At 41.3% G+C, this 17,908-nt stretch overlaps 1 protein-coding gene across 1 annotated transcript in view; it reads left to right on the top strand.

Moving 5' to 3' along the window:
• The window catches only part of LOC115210672 (gephyrin-like), a 177,343-nt gene that overhangs the window by 119,267 nt on the left and 40,168 nt on the right, over positions 1 to 17,908 (top strand). The window contains exons 12-13 of the mRNA XM_029779333.2: positions 5,215 to 5,393; positions 7,439 to 7,592. Of these exons, the coding sequence (XP_029635193.1) occupies positions 5,215 to 5,393; positions 7,439 to 7,592 (333 nt within the window). The remainder of the gene's footprint in view (positions 1 to 5,214; positions 5,394 to 7,438; positions 7,593 to 17,908) is intronic.

Raw genomic sequence — 17,908 nt, forward strand, 5'->3', positions numbered from 1 at the left:
CAAAGAAAGACTTAAGCCAATACATAAATTATTTATATAAATTTAGAAATTTAACAATTATAAATAACCACTACGATCGTTTCATGTCTTATTTCAGCACATCTTTGAGACATTCTTCAGGTGGTTTCAAAACCTTCTTGGCGAATTTTAAACTATGAAATAATTTATGTATTGGCTTAAGTCTTTCTTTGTTTGATTTGCATAATAGTGGTTTTGTCTCTAATTTAATATAATATATATATATATATATCATCATTTAACGTCCGTTTTCCATGCTAGCATGGGTTGGATGGTTCGACCGGGGCCTGGGAAGCCAGGAGGCTGTACCAGGCTCCAGTCTGATCTGGCAGTGTTTCTACAGCTGGATGCCCTTCCTAACACCAACCACTCCGTGAGTGTAGTGGGTGCTTTTTATGTGCCACTCGCACAGGGGCCAGAGGAGGCTGATATATAGTGATCTGGGTTGGTTCTATGGCTGGATATCTCTTCTTATCACTGGTCAATTTACAGAATGTACTGAATGCATTTTGTCATTTCATTGCTCCAGCCCTAGAAAGGTTTCATATCTTTGCCAATATTAAATGGTTCTCTCACCCTTGCATTGTCTCTGCTCCTTCAACAGTTGCTGGGCAGTTATTATGGCACCAACACTAGAGATATCATGTCTTTGATAAAACTGTCTTCCACATGTACTGGCTTGTCCTTTCAGGTGCTGGTGCCACTTAAAAAGTACCTGTGCCGATGCTGTGTTAATGCACCTGTGCTGGTGCTGCATTAACATACCTGTACTAGTGCTCCATAGACTCACCTGTGCTGGTGGCACCTAAAAGGCACCCAACTTATTCTGTTAAGTGGTTGGCATTAAGAAGGGCATCCAACCATAGAAACCATGCCTCAACAGACAGCTAGAGTCTGGACAGCTCTCTACTGGCCGGCTTCATGTCAAACTGTCCAACCTGTGCCAGCATGGAAAACAGATGTTAAACGATGATATATATATAATCATCATCATCATCATCGTTCTACATCCGTTTTCCATGCTAGCATGGGTTGGATGGCTCGACCGGGGTCTGGGAAGCCAGGAGGCTGTACCAGGCTCCATTCTGATCTGGCAGTGTTTCTACAGCTGGATGCCCTTCCTAATGCCAACCACTCCATGAGTGTGGTGGGTGCTTTTTACGTGCCAGGGTAGGCTGGCAACAGCCACGATCAGTTGGTGCTTTTTACGTGCCACCAGCACGGAAGCCAGTCAAGGTGGCACTGGCATCGGCCACATACGGATGGTCCATTTTACGTGCCACCAGCACATGTATCGCAACCAATTTCCATTTGATGTACTTGACTCAATATGTCTCCTCAAACACAGCCGGTCACCCTGCGATCCAAGGCACTTTGGAAGGGCTGGGGCTTCTATGTGAAGCTGGTGCAGGAAACAGCCATGAACTCACATTATTTGTTGGACATACATATATATGTAATGCATATATTACACACAAACACACACATGTTCATATGCATATTATGCCTCCCACCCTCCATCACTACTACTATCCTCGTACAGGTTGGCAGGTCTCCTCTAACAACTGTGTGAGCAATCATTGGTCTTTTGTTATCTTCTCCATGAGACTCAGTACCATCAGTCTTTACTATTTCATTCTGTGTCTTCCTGGGTCTCTCTCTCTCTGATAAATTCTATCTACTACTTTATTCTGCTGTCATCTTCCATACATACCACATACATATACAAGCACAATATTCTCTCACACACTACATAAGCACCCACTACACTTGCAGTGGTTGGCGTTAGGAAGGACATCCAGCTGTAGAAACTCTGCCAAATCAAGATTGGAGCCTAGTGCAGCCATCTGGATCGCCAGTCCTCAGTCAAATCGTCCAGCCCATGCTAGCATGGAAAGCAGACCTTAAACAATGATGACTACATCTGATTCTGTTTATACTCAGTTTCTCTAACAGCTCATTCGTATTATCTCATTCATTGACATTATGCAGCTGACCACGTTTCCTTCATTTCTTTCTATTCTTCTCCAGTCCTCTACAGTGGATTCCCCCATTTCACTACCGGGCAGTCAGTGTTACACTTCATATATAACCATCTTAGATTCTGCCTTCCAACACTGATAGAGGAAAGCCTTTGTTACCAGTAAAGGTAGTAACTCCCAGAACTTAACCTGTTTAGTTTTGAAACATCTACCTCCACTGCTAATTAGGTTGCCTTCCTTAGTAACAGGAGCTTTCAACTACTTCTAGAAAGTCTTTCAAGCAGTTGATAGAATCTATTTCTGATGTGCTTTTAGTGCTTACTGCCCCTGTACATCTCCCATATACTAAGCTTACAGTCTCCAATAATCTGCCAGTGATTTCTTTACAGCATTTGTACATTTTTTGTTTACACTTAGTATATAGAATTCTTACCTACTTCTTTTCTATACATTGAGTAAAGACCATTTCCCTAACGATAGCTAGGTCCTGTCTTCTTTCTTATTTACCTATACTTTAGTGTTTGCTAAATTTACTTTTAAGTGTCTTGATTCTAGGTTTTGCATCCTGGACAGGAATTTTTCTGACTGTACTAAAGATTCAACTTTAAGAACTCGGTCATCATATATGAATTTCCACAGATGGTCTTAGGCCCCTCTGTTACGGCCTGTAGGGCTTTGATAAATAGGAAGAAACTACATTGTCGACTGTCACCTTGCTGGCAACTCCTTTGTATATGGCTCATACAATTCTCACTAGCCATTTGTCTTTCTCTTGCTCTTTCAACAACTACCAGATCACAGAGTGAGGCTCCTCAGCAAGGACCTTCTCCAGATCTATAAATGCGAGATGCAGTGATTTACAACATAGCCAATAGCTTCAGAGAGAATCTAAGTGTCCTATGCAACCAAGTTTTTGACTATTTTTATTCTTACTTGTATACATTTTTCTTTATATATGCCATAAATACTTTTGGGTAAGACATTATTTTCACAACACTTATTTCCACTTCTCCTAGAGCAGGCATCCTGATTGATTACCCATTGAAAAATACTTCTAATCATTGAAGTCATATGATAACACATGAGCGATTCTGTTAGACAGAAAGACTATCATATGTTGGATTCAGCCTTCTTCTTGAACAGTATCCTACCTGTCTCAGTGGCAACAAGCAAAATTTTCTCAAGGGAAGCTAGAAGCTATTTATGAACTGAAGAGAGTTTTGATTATTTGCTACTGAGAAGACACATGGCTGAGTGGTTTGGCAACTGGGTTGTTGATCATAAGGTCTTGGGATCAATTCCTAGTCCAGGAGGCTCATTGTGTTCTTGTGCAATGCACTTTACATCATGTTAATTCTATCTTCTCAACTGGCAAAAATGAGTAACAAAACTCAGACTACTCAGTCAGCAGCAAGTTAGCACAGCAGCATTAATGAGTCTGTAGTATGACCAAAAATCTTCAGGTATTATGATTAGAAATTTAGCAGTGGACATTTATATCTTGTCTTAACCATTATCTTCATCTGTGCTTGTTAGCAATTATCTCATCATCATAGGTCAGATATGGCTATGTGGTTAAGAAGGTTACATCTCAACCATGTGATGTGGGGTTCAACCTCACCGTGTGAGACCTTGGCAAGTATCTTCTTATATAGTCCTAGGTCAGCCAAAACCTTGTTAGTGGACTTGGGAAACAGAAACTGAAAGACGCCTATTCTCTCTCTCTCTCTCTCTCTCTCTCTCTCTCTCTCTCTCTCATTGTGTAATGGTTGTGAATAAGCAGTGTTGTTTATTTCCAATCTTCTCTGTAAACATATCCAGCCATGTGGAAGTATTACCTACCTTGGATACAAGTGGTGACTAAAAGGACTCTGACCTTAGAAAATCTGTCTCAAAGAAGTGTCTGACAATCAAGTGTGGAATAAACGAACATTACAATGATGATAATGACCTTCCTCTTTATTTTAATTGTGATTATCATCATCTTCAGCTACATTGTCTAACACCATCATCATTATCTGTATCATCACCTTAACAATATCATGATAATGTTAGTCTTTGAATTAACATCTTCATATTTCTTCTACAGTTTTCAATGTGAGTGTTTATGTGTGTGTATATGTGTTTGTATATATGTACATGTGTGTGTGTTTTGTTGTTCATCATCATCATCATCATCGTTTAACGTCCGCTTTCCATTCTAGCATTGGTTGGACAGTTCGACCAGGGTCTGGGAAGCCAGGAGGCTGCCCCAGGCTCAATCTGATCTGGCAAAGTTTCTACAGCTGGATGCCCTTCCTAATGCCAACCACTCCGTGAGTGTAGTGAGTGCTTTTTATGTGCCACCAGCACAGGGGCCAGAGGAGGCTGTCAGCAGCCACGATCAGTTGGTGCTTTTTATGTGCCACCAGCATGGAAGCCAGTCAATGGTGGCACTGGCATCGGCCACATTCGGATGGTGCATTTTACGTGCCATTGGCACGGGTATCACAACTACAATTTCCATTTGATTTTTATTTTGATGTTGATGTACTTGACTCAAGCACAGCAGTTCGCCCTACGATCCAAGATACTTTTGAATGGGCTGGGGCTGGTGGTTACACGAGGATACAGCCGTGAACTCACTTTATTTGCCGGGTCTTTGCAGTCACAGCAAATCTCCAGAGGTCTCTGTCTTTTGTCATTGCGTCTGTGAGACCCAATGTTTGAAGGTCATGCTTGACCACCTCATCCCATGTCTTCTTGGGTCAACCTCTACCCCAGATTCCTTCAACTGTTTGGGAGTGGCACTTCTTCACACATCCATCCATAGTACATGACCGTACCAGCGCAAACATCTCTCTTCCATGTCACGTCCAATGCTTCTTATGTCCAACATTTCTCTCAGGGTGCTTACACTCTGGCATGTGTGCACACTGACATTACACATCCAGCAGATCATGCTAGCTTCATTTCTTTCAAGCCTACCCATGTCCTCCACAGTCATGGCCCATGTTTCACTGCTGTGAAGCTGTGAAGCATGGCAGTTCACACACATGCATCATACAATCTACCTTTCACTCTGAGCGAGAGGCCCTTTGTCACCAGTAGGGGTAGAAGCTTTCTAAACTTTGCCCAGGCTATTCTTATTCTAGTGGTAACACTCTCTGAGCATCCCCTATTTCTTTTTTGTAAATATTAAAATAATTTTGTTTTGGTTTTGTTTTTGTCTTAGTCGAAGACCCGTCTAGAGTCCTCCTATTGTATGCGTATCACCACTGGGGCCCCTGTACCACAGGGAGCTGATGCAGTCGTACAAGTGGAAGATACTGAATTACTAAAGAAGGCAAATGATGGGAAAGAGGAGTTAGAAGTATTGATTAAGAAATCACCAACTACAGGTCAAGATATCAGGTAAGCTTGGTCTAATGAATATTATCATGGTCTTTAATTTACTGTATGAAATAGGCTGTAGAATCATACTTTTTAAAACACTTGTCACAATATCCCAATAAGATTAATGCTATTCTTTTACAGATGTTAGTTAATTTTTTGGCTCAAACAGCAAAAAGCAAGGCCATGTAGGGGGACATGGAGTTATGTACAGGTTAGTGTTCATGTAAAGAGTTCAGGCCACTTGTGGTCAAGGGAGACTTTGGACCGAGCGGTTATTGGCATCTTCACCATCTCGTCCGGCAGCTTATTCCACGGATCCGCAACCCGGACGGAGAAAGCCCCTCTCCTTCGATTGAGATGAAATCGTCGCAGACAGAGCTTTTCGGAATGACCCCGCAGCCGTACAATTCTATTATAGAGATGGCTTAGAACAAACTTCTTTGCAGTATTTGTTCTGACTTTCAGAGCTGAGTTTAAATCTTGCCAAAATCAGTTTCGCTTTTCAGCCTTTTAGGCTCAGTACAGTTTTGGATTAGCAGAAATTTTAGAGCATCAGACTAGGTGTGTTGCAATATTTCTTCTGCCTATTTTCTATTTGCATTCTAAGGTTTTAGATGGTATACTTAATCTTTTAGCACTATCAATTCATCGTTAGGTGCCTTTAGCACTCTGTTGTAAGCATTCAGGTCAGGGTTTACAATTTGTAGATAACTTCTTCCCTTTCTCTTGGCCTGTGTTGGAGCTGAAGAAAATAAACAGCCATGGGTATTGTCCTCACTGACTAGTAAAAAGCCACAAAACTGAAGAATAACATCTTAATTCTATGAACTATTGGAAATATGTCGTGCCAGTGGCACGTAAAAAGCACCATTCGAGTGTGATCATTACCAGCGTCGCCTTACTGGCACTTGTGCCGGTGTGCACGTGACACGTAAAAAAAAAACATGATTTTTCCATGACTGTTGCCAATACCGCCTGACTGGCCCTCATGCCGGTGGAATGTAAAAGCATCCATTACACTCTCACAGTGGTTGGTGTTAGGAAGGGCATCCAGCTGTAGAAACTCTGCCAAATCAAGATTGGAGCCTGGTGCAGCATCTGGTTTGCCAATCCTCAGTCAAATCGTCCAACCCATGCTAGCATGGAAAGCAGACGTTAAACGATGATGATGATGATCATCATCATCTTGAATTTTTCCTGAGGTTCCTTGGGGTGGCAGCAAAACATTAACACTGATTCTTAAGAGTCATATGAGTTCCACAATAATATTTTCCTTTTTTTCATATTGCCTTCAACCCTTTGATCTGATATGGCCATCTCTTAAAACTACAACCCTTTCCCTTCAGTTAGGTTATAAAATATTAAATTGCAATATATGTCACTAATTTTTGAAACATGTTCTAGATCCTCATGTGTCAGCTTCATTTCCTTATGAAGAAATGATAAATAGGTATTTATGGAGAGAGAGGGAGGGAGAGAGAGAGAGAGAGAGAGAGAGAATATGAAGATAGTAGTACTAATATCACGTGAATTCACGTGACCGACCAGACCATCAGATGTTGCTACACATCGCTGGTCACAATGCATTCGCATTGTTTTAGCCTTCGAACGACGCCACCCCGCTGGCTAAGTGAGCAGGCCAACAGACGAAAGAGTGGGTGAAAGAGTACAGCAGGGATCACCACCCCCTGCCGGAGCCTTGTGGAGCTTTTAGGTGTTTTCGCTCAATAAACACACACAACGCCCGGTCTGGGAATCAAAACCGCGATCCTCCGACCGTGAGTCCGCTGCCCTAACCACTGGGCCATTGCGCCTCCACAGTAGTACTAATATAACCACTAACATTTGAAGACAGAAAATACGTGTAATTGTGTGTGTGAAGGAAAGAGAGGAAATTGAAATGAATAAACAGATTGATAGATATCTACACATAGAGACAGAGACAGAGAAAGACAAGAAATGTAAGCTTACGTGTAACTATGGCTTGTTCGACTGAAAAAGGAACATAGATTTAAATTCATTGATAACACCATGATTTCAACATAAGGCTTTGTCTTCTTCAGGCCTGTTGGTGCTGATATTCCACAAGGTGAAAAGATCTTGAAACGGAGCCAAAGACTTGGACCTTCAGAACTTGGACTTCTAGCAACTGCTGGTGTGGTGCAAGCCAAATGCTTCCAGAAGCCAACTGTGGCCATCTTGTCAACTGGTAATGAGGTATGTTCTGCTTCACTTATTTTATATTGTAATTGGTCAACAATGGTATGATTGGTAATGAGTTTCCAACAATTCAGTTACTGGTTCGCTGCATCATTTCTGACAGCAAGAGTGACAAGGGATTGTCTATAACTCTGTGCAGAACAATTATCACAAGTGTCCCCCCACACAGTCAGTTTCAAAATTCTTTTGTGATGGCCTGGCAAAATATAATATACAGTAGAGGACTAAGAACTGAGCCTTGATCTGCACATATCTGCATATTATATTCTTTGCTGAACTCATTGCTAACTTTTACCTTGCTGATGGTATCTTTGTACAAGGCATGCATGGTCCTCACAAGTCATTCATCTATACTTAGTTTTCATAGCTACTACTGGGTGCAGTGCTTAGTACTTTGTTAAATTCCTTCTACTGGATGACAAATGTTAGATGTAATAGCTTATTCTTACCTAAGAATAAAGCATTATATCTAGCAGAGTTACTTCACCATGAAGAGAGCAAGCACCAGTGTAAATTGTCTAGTCTTAAATCCAAACCATCTCATCTAAATGATGGGCTTCTCAACAGTTTCCATCTACTAAATTCTACTCACAAAATAATTCCATCTAAAGGATCTGCCCAGCGAAAGCTAACTTGGTACTTTGTGGCTTCAAATCAAATTTCTTAACCTTATATTTGCATTTTTAATCAATCAAATATGAACCATTTTGTTGCACCATGCGTGTCCATCTTTCCTTTAACTTGAAAATACCCTCTTCCCAGAATTGAGGTGGTTTCATGACAAAGAATTCATCAAGGTATCTTCTTATGTCATCCAAGGAATTGAAATTTTTACCATTAAGACTATTCTGCAGAGACCTGAATAAGTGGAAATCCAAAGGAGCAATATCTGGTGAATATGGAGGGTAGGGTAACACATCCCAGCCGAGCTGCAGCAATTTTTGTCTGGTTCCCAAAGCATCAAGTGCTTTAAAGGGTTACAGAATTAAAACAGGTTATAGGAACATAAATCTTCTTCCATGATAAGATAGCTTACATTGTGCTCTAAATGGAGGTGTAGTCAAATCCTATTTTATGGATTCAACCATGTTCTAAAATAAGTCGAAAGGTAAGCTACTGTAAATCGGCACAAACTTTCTGGACAACCCAATACTTGCCAGCTATACTTGCTATCATTCTACTGCTTATGTTGTTTTTGTTTCTGTTTTGTTATTGGTTTTGGTGGTGGTGTTGATTTTGTTTAATGTTGCTGCTGTTGTTGTATCGGTCTTATTACTAGGTTTGATATTAGTTGTGATGATGGTATTGTAACTGGGTATCTACAGCTTAGCCTCGTTGGAACAATCTGTGACACTTATGCAGTCAGTTGAGTTACTGGGTGCAGTCATCAGATCCAGCACTTCAAATATATCCTACAGCTACCTGCTTAAGGATCACACTATCTGCTTTTGTATGCTATGAGTTTCTGGATGTAAGTACATCAGAGACTAGCAAACTGGAGTTGGTTTTGAGTGTGACATCTGTTGTAAGCTAGCAAGTTCAAGTGGGGAATAACAAGAGAGACTAGCAAAGTGGAGATGCTCAAAGTGTGACAGTTATTGTTCCTCTTCTCATATCATCATCATCATCATCGTTTAACGTCCGTTCTCCATGCTAGCACGGGTTGGACGGTTCGACCGGGGATCTGGGAAGCCAGAAGGCTGCACCAGAAGGCTGCACCAGGCTCCGGTCTTATCTGGCAATGTTTCTACAGCTGGATGCCCTTCCTAACGCCAACCACTGGCTTCGGCCACGATTCGGATGGTGCTTTTTACGTGCCACCGACATGGACGCCAGTCGAGGCAGCGCTGGCATCGGCCAAGATTCAGATAGTGCTTTTTACGTATCTCCAGTCCAGGGGTCCTGGCATCTGCCGGGTGCCAGTCATAGGATTGGTTCAATTTCGATTCTTTGTTGTTAAGGGTTAGTGAAGTCATTGATGATAGTGCTAGTTTTTATTGGTAATTGCTTTAGACTTTTATTTGAAGTATAGGCGCAGGAGTGGCTGTGTGGTAAGTAGCTTGCTTACCAACCACATGGTTCCGGGTTCAGTCCCACTGCATGGCATCTAGGGCAAGTGTCTTCTGCTATAGCCCCGGGCCGACCAATGCTTTGTGAGTGGATTTGGTAGACGGAAACTGAAAGTAGCTTGTTGTATATATGTATTTATATATATATGTATGCGTGTGTGTTTGTTTGTTTGTGTGTCTGTGTTTGTCCCCCTAGCATTGCTTGACAACCGATGCTGGTGTGTTTATGTCCCCGTCACTTAGCCGTTCGGCAAAAGAGACCGATAGAATAAGTACTGGGCTTACAAAGAATAAGTCCCGGGGTCGATTTGCTCGACTAAAGGCGGTGCTCCAGCATGGCCACAGTCAAATGACTGAAACAAGTAAAAGAGTCAAAAAGTAAGTGTAAAGGAGTAATAGTGTTGTATTCATTTTCTGGTGTATTTCAGATACGTTGGAGTGTGAGTAACGGGGATATTAATGTATCATCACTGTTGCTCTTGTTTGTTAGCTCTAGGCCAGACCTGATCAAGCAAACCTAGTTTTCTTTATTTAAGACAGTAGGGCATGATTTGAGGAACATTTTACCTGCTATTTTTAGCTGTTATTGCTGTTGATGTTGGTACTTATGGCATAATGGTTTTAGTGATGCTGATGGTGTTGCTACAAACAGGAAATCAGAAAAATAGATTACATTTTGAACAAAAATGGCCACCATATGATATCGTAGTGTTTTTGTGTTCCAAATTGTCATTTTGCAAGGTGTAGAAGTGTCTTAGACAGCAGAATATGTGACTGGATACTTGAATGCAATGAGTTTCATAACTCACTTTTACTAAATTTAAATTTTGCCCAAGACTACTCTGCACCATCCACCCTTCTTAACTTTGACCTGGACTACCTAGAAAAATATTCAAAGAAAGGAATGTTTAGTGAGAAATAACATATGTTATTGGCAGGAACAAGGCATGAGTAAATCTCAGCATCTAATTTCCAGTGATGTGACTGTGTGTAATATTCTAGTTCTCTATAATTTTTACCACTCCAACATCTTTATACATATTGATAATAAATAAGTGCATTTTTATCTGGAGACAAAAATTGGTTTGTACCTTAACAAAGAAATCCTTATGGTTATACTTCTTAATTTTAACATTTCCATGTCAGTGTTATTAATTGATGTGGAGGCGCAATGGCCCAGTGGTTAGGGCAGCGGACTCGCGGTCATAGGATCGCGGTTTCGATTCCCAGACCGGGCGTTGTGAGTGTTTATTGAGCGAAAACACCTAAAGCTCCACGAGGCTACGGCAGGGGACGGTGGTGATCCCTGCTGTACTCTTTCACCACAACTTTCTCTCACTCTTACTTCCTGTTTCTGTTGTACCTGTATTTCAAAGGGCCGGCCTTGTCACTCTCTGTGTCACGCTGAATATCCCCGAGAACTACGTTAAGGGTACACGTGTCTGTGGAGTGCTCAGCCACTTACACGTTAATTTCGCAAGCAGGCTGTTCCGTTGATTCGGATCAACCGGAACCCTCATCGTCGTAACCGACGGAGTGCTTCCATATTAATTGATGTGTTTATTACAATCACAGAAAGAGAATTTCTCCATTTGAAGAATGATACATTGTCAGGTAGTTTTTGTTGCTGTTGTTTTCTAGTATCTTCTGTTGTTGATGTGCAACCCCTACATGAGTATATCTATGATATATATCTGGTTGAATGTCTTTAGTGCAACCCAATGATCCATATTCTGGATAGTCATCATCATCGTTTAACATCTGCTTTCCATGCTAGCATGGGTTGGACGGTTCAACTGGGGTCTGGGAAGCCAGAAGGCTGCACCAGGCTCCAGTCAGATCTGGCAGTGTTTCTATAGCTGGATGCCCTTTCTAACGCCAACCACTCTGTGAGTGTAGTGGGTGCTTTTTATGTGTCACCGACACAGGTGCCAGACGAGGCTGGCGAACGGCCACGCTTGGATGGTGTTTTTTTTTGTGCCACCGACACAGGTGCCAGACGAGGCTGGCGAACGGCCACGCTCAGATGGTGTTTTTTACGTACCACTGGCACGGAGGCCAGGTGAGGCTGGCACGGCCACGATCAGATGGTGTTTGTTATGTGCCCACAGCACGGAGGCCAGTCGATGTGGTACTGGCTACGGCCACTTTCGGATGGTTTCCTTATGTGCCACCGGCACTGGTACCACAAAAATACAAATTCCATTGATGTTCATCGATTTTGATTTGATTTGATTTTCACTTGCCTCAACAGGTCTTCACAAGTAGAGTTATGTGTCCCAAGAAGGAAGGTATGCACAGGTGGACTCATGTGTCCTGCTGGGTCTTCTCGTGCACAGCATACTTCCAAAGGTCTCGGTCTCTGGTCATTTCCCCGGTGAGACCTAAAGCGCGAAGGTCGTTCTTCACCACCTCGTCCCAGGTTTTCCTGGGTCTACCTCTTCCTCAGGTTCCCTCAACCGCTAGTGTATGGCACTTTTTCACACAACTATCTTCATCCATTCTTACTATGTGTCCATACCAGCATAGACGCCTCTCTTGCACACCACATCTGATGCTTCTTAGGTCCAACTTTTCTCTCAAGGCACTTACACTCTGTCGGGTATGAACACTGACATTACACATCCAACGGAGCATACTGGCTTCATTTCTTGCGAGCTTACGCATATCCTCAGCAGTCACGGTCCATGTTTTACTGCCATGTAGCATGGCTGTTCGCACACATGCGTCATACAGTCTGCCTTTTACTCTGAGCGAGAGGCCTTTTGTCACCAGCAGAGGTAAGAGCTCTACAGTAATCTGGTTTAAGATTGCACTTAATACTACAACCCTCAGTAGTTTATCAAAGAAGGTGCCATGTTGCATTTCCCTTGCTATTCAGTCTGATCTTCATCATCATCATTATTTAGCATCTGTTTTATATGCTGATGTGGGCTGGACAGTTTGACAGGAGCTGGCAAGCCAAAGAATTGCACCAAGCTCCACTGTCTGCTTCAGTATGATTTTTATGGTTGAATACCCTCCCTAACATCAACCACTTAACAGAGTGTACTGGGTGATTTTTATGTGCCACCAAGAAGGTTATCATTTACTTGACAGAACCCTTCAAATGAATGCATATGTAGAAACGAAGGAGGTAGCCCCAGTGAAAGTTGCCAATGTGGTTTTGCTTGTTTCAATTCTTGTGGATCCAAAGTCACCTAATCTAGTTATAGCAACTAATTCCTCTAATTACATTCTGTTATCTCAGTAAATAAGTAAATAATAATAATGACGGTAATGTATTGCAAGGTTTCTCTGCATTGTAGTCAAAAGTCAGTCAAATAATGAAAAAAAAAAATTGACACTAATCACTATTACACTGAGCATGTAATAGTTTCTTTTGTTTTTTCAAGAAACAGATTATTACATGGCATTTGTCTGTCATATATTTAATTGTAGTGCACTAATAGTCATAACTAATGAGTCATTCTTGAGTGAAACTTGCTTTTGTTAGTTTTCTAGCTGTGTTGTTTATGATCATGTTGGATTGGCCATTACAAGATTCAACACTTAAAACTCTGTTCCTAACAGAATTTTAATCTCTTAAAGAAAATTGAAGAGATTTTTAAGCTGCTGTATTAGTTACTGTTAGGAGAAACTGTTTGATCGGCGGCGATGTACCAGACAGTGGCTCTCATGGCTTCTGATCTTAACTGATTGGAAGTGTTATCATGTACATTGTTTTGTCTTGGTATAAAAGATGGGCTACAGCAAATATTCTGATCAATACCACAGATTTGCTTGTCAGTTGTTTGACCTTAACCAGTTGACCATGTCCCTTAGTGGCTGACAATATGTGCATCTCTGATCATGAGCAGAAGTAGTGGGGGAGCATCATAGGTGTGTGTTGAAAGGAATTCTTAGAGGTTTGGATAAATCACCTTTGGAAACATGGGTGGTTCATTCAACATCCTTAAACAATCCTTATTCAGGGACTTTTTGAGTGGGATGGGCTTCTTGACCAGAAGAAAATTCTAACTGGGCCCCACCTGCAAAGTCATGCGCTGTTTATTTTGATATGAGATCACCATGTCGCACACATATGGTTGTGATGCATGTGCCTGGTGTACTCTTATTAGATGGGTAGTCATGATGGGAATACTGGGCATCGTATATTTTACTCCAGTGTCACTTTGATGGCATGCACAGCTCGCTCACTCAATAATAATAATAATAGTTTCTAGCATAGGCAAAGAGCCAAATATTAGCCTGAGAAGAATTATTGACTACATTGACTCCAATACATGACCGGTACTGAGCTTTTTTGGTCCCAAAAAGATGAAAAACAAAGATGACTTTGGTGATATTTCAATTCATAATTTTTAATTTGTGCACAAGGCCAGCACTTTTGCAGGGATGGGATTAGGTAATTAAATTTAGCAACTCAAAAAGAACTGATGAGCAAGTTGACCACAACAGGATTTGAACTTAGAATGTAAAGAGTCAGAAAAAATACCACAATGCATTTTCTCCAGTGCTCCGACAATTCTGACAATCTGAAGGCTTTTTAAAAATACTAATAATCATTTCTCACAGAAGTGCAGGCATGGCTGCACCACTGTAAGAATCTGAAACCATGTGGTTGCAAGGCAAGCTTCTCAACTACATGGTTTCAGGTTCAGTCCCACGGTGTGGCACCTTGAGCAAAGTGTCCTTTGATAGATTCCCAGGTTGACTTAATGTCTTGTGAGTGGAATTGGTTGATGGAAACTGTGTGGAAGCCCATTATATATCTATGTGCATGTGCATCTTTGTAACTACATTTGTTTCCACCACTACTATTTGACAACTGGTGTTGGTTTGTTTATGTGCCTGTAATTTAGTGGTTTGGCATATCCTTTAGTGCCCCCTAGCATGGCTGCTGTCCAATGAGTGAAACCAGTGAAAGATAAAAGATAGGCACAAAGACACAAAACTTGATAGGTGGAGGGGTTATCTGATTAAGTCAACCCCAGTACTTGAGTAGTACTTTATTGACCCCAGAGGGATGAAAAACAAAACTGACCCTGGTGGGATTTGAATTCAGAATGTAAAGGCTGGAAGAAATATTGCAAGGCATATTTTCCCAATGCTCCAATGATTCTGCCAGTCTACAATGATAATGATAATGATAATAATAATAATAATAATATAATGATGATGACAATAATGATGAAAATATAATTTGTATGAGCATGTATGTAGTTGTACATAGCTGAGCGTATGTATGTAGAACAGTAAATTGATTGTTATCTTGGTGTGTATATTATGTATGGTGGGGTTTTACAGTTGTGTTTTTGTGTATAGATTAGTCTAGTGTAGTGTTGTGTGGCAAGGTGAGGAGAGGAATGGTTGAGGAATTTACTCCCACCATCCCTACCTTGTTCCATTGCTACTCCATAGTGGTGAAGCTAACCATGTGTTTCTCATTTCCTTTGACTCAATCTCTCTCTCTCTCTCTTTCTCTCTGTCTCTCTCTGTCTCTCTCTCTCTCTGTTTTCTCTCTTTTAGAACAAAGATGAAATTCTAAGATACTCTATAATTCTTCCCTGCTCCCTTAGTTGTTTTGCTTTATTACCTTGTTCTTCCTCCCTGCCCCCTACCATTACCCTACTCTCACCTTCCCATCATTACCTCATTCTCCCTTTTCACTTCTCTCCTTCCCTCACGCCTCTCCTTTTTCCCTCCGGTTGCTCCCTCTCACCTTCACTTCGACAACCCCTCCTACCCACCGAGCCCTGTTGTGCCTTCATCCTCCTCTCCTCTCTATTCCTACCAGTGGTGATGGTGTTAGATGTGATGTACAAGTGGGGCGAGTGGGTAGGTGGGTGTGAGCCAACTTATGATCACTCATCATAAATAAAATACACAGGGAGGAGGAGGAGGAGGAGTACAATCAGTTTTTTTTCTGTTTTTTTTTTGTGTGTGTGTATATTCAGTGATTGCTGTTATGATGTATGTAATTTTACTACACTTCTTAGCTCAGTACCCTTGCTTGGTAAGTAAGTTGGTAGATAGTTCAGAAGGTAAGTAGGTAGGTAGGTAACCTTGGGGATTAAGCACCTAATTTTCACTATCATTACTTTGTTATAGATTGGTACCTTTTGGCATGATAATACTATTAGTAGATACAGACATGTTGCCAAGCTTGAGTACCTCACTGTCCCCACCATATCTTACCTGCACAAAATACTAATGAATCACTTGATTTCTTATTCAGGCAGTAGGTCACACTTTCATAGAGAAGCGAAATTTCAGAATATGTTGCCTTCATGCTTTTTCCAAATATGTTAGTAGCATTGGTAAAGAGAAATTTTGGCTTTGACAAAGAATCAGTGTGTTCATAATTGTTGAGTGGTTAACACTGCATATTCTGACCATGGTAACCCAAGTTTGAATTCTGGTCATGTCAGTCCAATTTAATTCCAAAGGCGCAGGCATGGCTGATGGTTGAAAAGTTTGCTGCCCAATCACATGGTTTTGGGTTCAGTTCTGCTCTGAGGAACTTTGAGCAAGCATCTTCTACTATAGTTCCAGGATTACCAAAGACTTTTGAGTAGATGAAAACTGAAAGAGGCCTGTTGTGTGTGTGTATATATATATATATATACATGTGTAAGCACAAATGCAAAACAAGGTGGGAAAAAATAGTACTCAAATACTGAAGGTAGAGAAATATAATTTACATTAAAACTGAAAAAGCTTCTCAAACTGTTACTGAAAGTTTTACATTAGTTTTACATAGGCGTAGGAGTGGCTGTGTGGTAAGTAGCTTGTTTACCAACCACATGGTTCCGGCTTCAGTCCCACTGTGTGGCACCTTGGGCAAGTGTCTTCTACTATAGCCTCGGGCTGACCAAAGCCTTGTGAGTGGATTTGGTAGATGGAAACTGAAAGAAGCCCATCCTGTGCGTGTATATGTTTGTGTGTCTGTGTTTGTCCCCCCCCCCCCAACATCGCTTGACAACTGATGCTGGTGTGTTCACGTCACTGTAACTTAGCGGTTCGGCAAAAGAGACCAATAGAATAAGTACTAGGCTTACAAAGAATAAGTCCTGGGGGTCGATATGCTCGACTAAAGGCGGTGCTCCAGCATGGCCACAGTCAAATGACTGAAACAAGTAAAAGAAAGATTACTGTTTGTTGGACAGCTGGGATCATACTACTTGTGTGAATATGTTTATGCTTGTGTTTCCTTGTCTTGATGTTGTGTGATTGTTGTAAACAAGTCCTTCATCTTCAATATTCTACAAAAACATGTCTGGCCATGGAGAAATATTACTGAACTTGGAAATGAGTAAGGGTTTGTGACAGTAATGGCATCCAGCTGTAGAACTCCATCTAACCCATGTGGACACAAGAAAATGGCCATTAAAACAACAATGATGCTGATGATACTCAACTTGTTGGGATATTTTCTTTGTTCCAAAAATGGTCTAATTTTATTAAAGCCATTCTAGTTATTGTAATCTGACTTCTTTCTTTGTTATTACATTTCTGATTTTGTTCTTCCTAAGTGTTTAAATTCTGGGTACACACACACAACACATTCACACACACACACACACACATATATATTCATTTACTTTTTTCTACTTGTTTCAGTCATTTGACTGAGGCCATGCTGGAGCACTGCCTTTAGTTGAGCAAATCGACCCCAAGACTTATTCTTTGTAAGCTCAGTACTTATTCTATCGGTTTCTTTTGCCGAACCACTAAGTTATGGGGACGTAAACACACCAGCATCGGTTATCAAGCCATGTTAGGGGGACAAACACAGACACACAAACACACACACACACACATACGATGAGCTTCTTTCAGTTTTTGTCTACCAAATCCACTTCAAAGGCTTTGGTCGGCCCGAGGCTATAGCAGAAGACACTTGCCCAAGGTGCCACATAGAGGGACTGAACCCGGAACCATGTGGCTGGTAAGCAAGCTACTTACCACACAGCCACTCCTATGCATACTTTCCACACAGCCAGGTAACCATTTGCAATAATAACTGTTTCTAATACAGGCACAAGACTTGAAATTTGGAGGAATAAGGGACTAACCAATTGTATCAACCTCACTGCTTGACTGGTACTTTATGTTATCAACCTTGGAAATATGAGAGGTGAACCTGATCTCAGTGGGATATGAACTCAGAATATAAAGAGTCAGAAAAACTACCATAAGACATTTTGTTTGATGCTCTAATGGGTCTGCCAATTCAAC

Source organism: Octopus sinensis, linkage group LG4, assembly GCF_006345805.1.
Source record: "Octopus sinensis linkage group LG4, ASM634580v1, whole genome shotgun sequence".
NCBI lineage: Eukaryota > Metazoa > Mollusca > Cephalopoda > Octopoda > Octopodidae > Octopus > Octopus sinensis.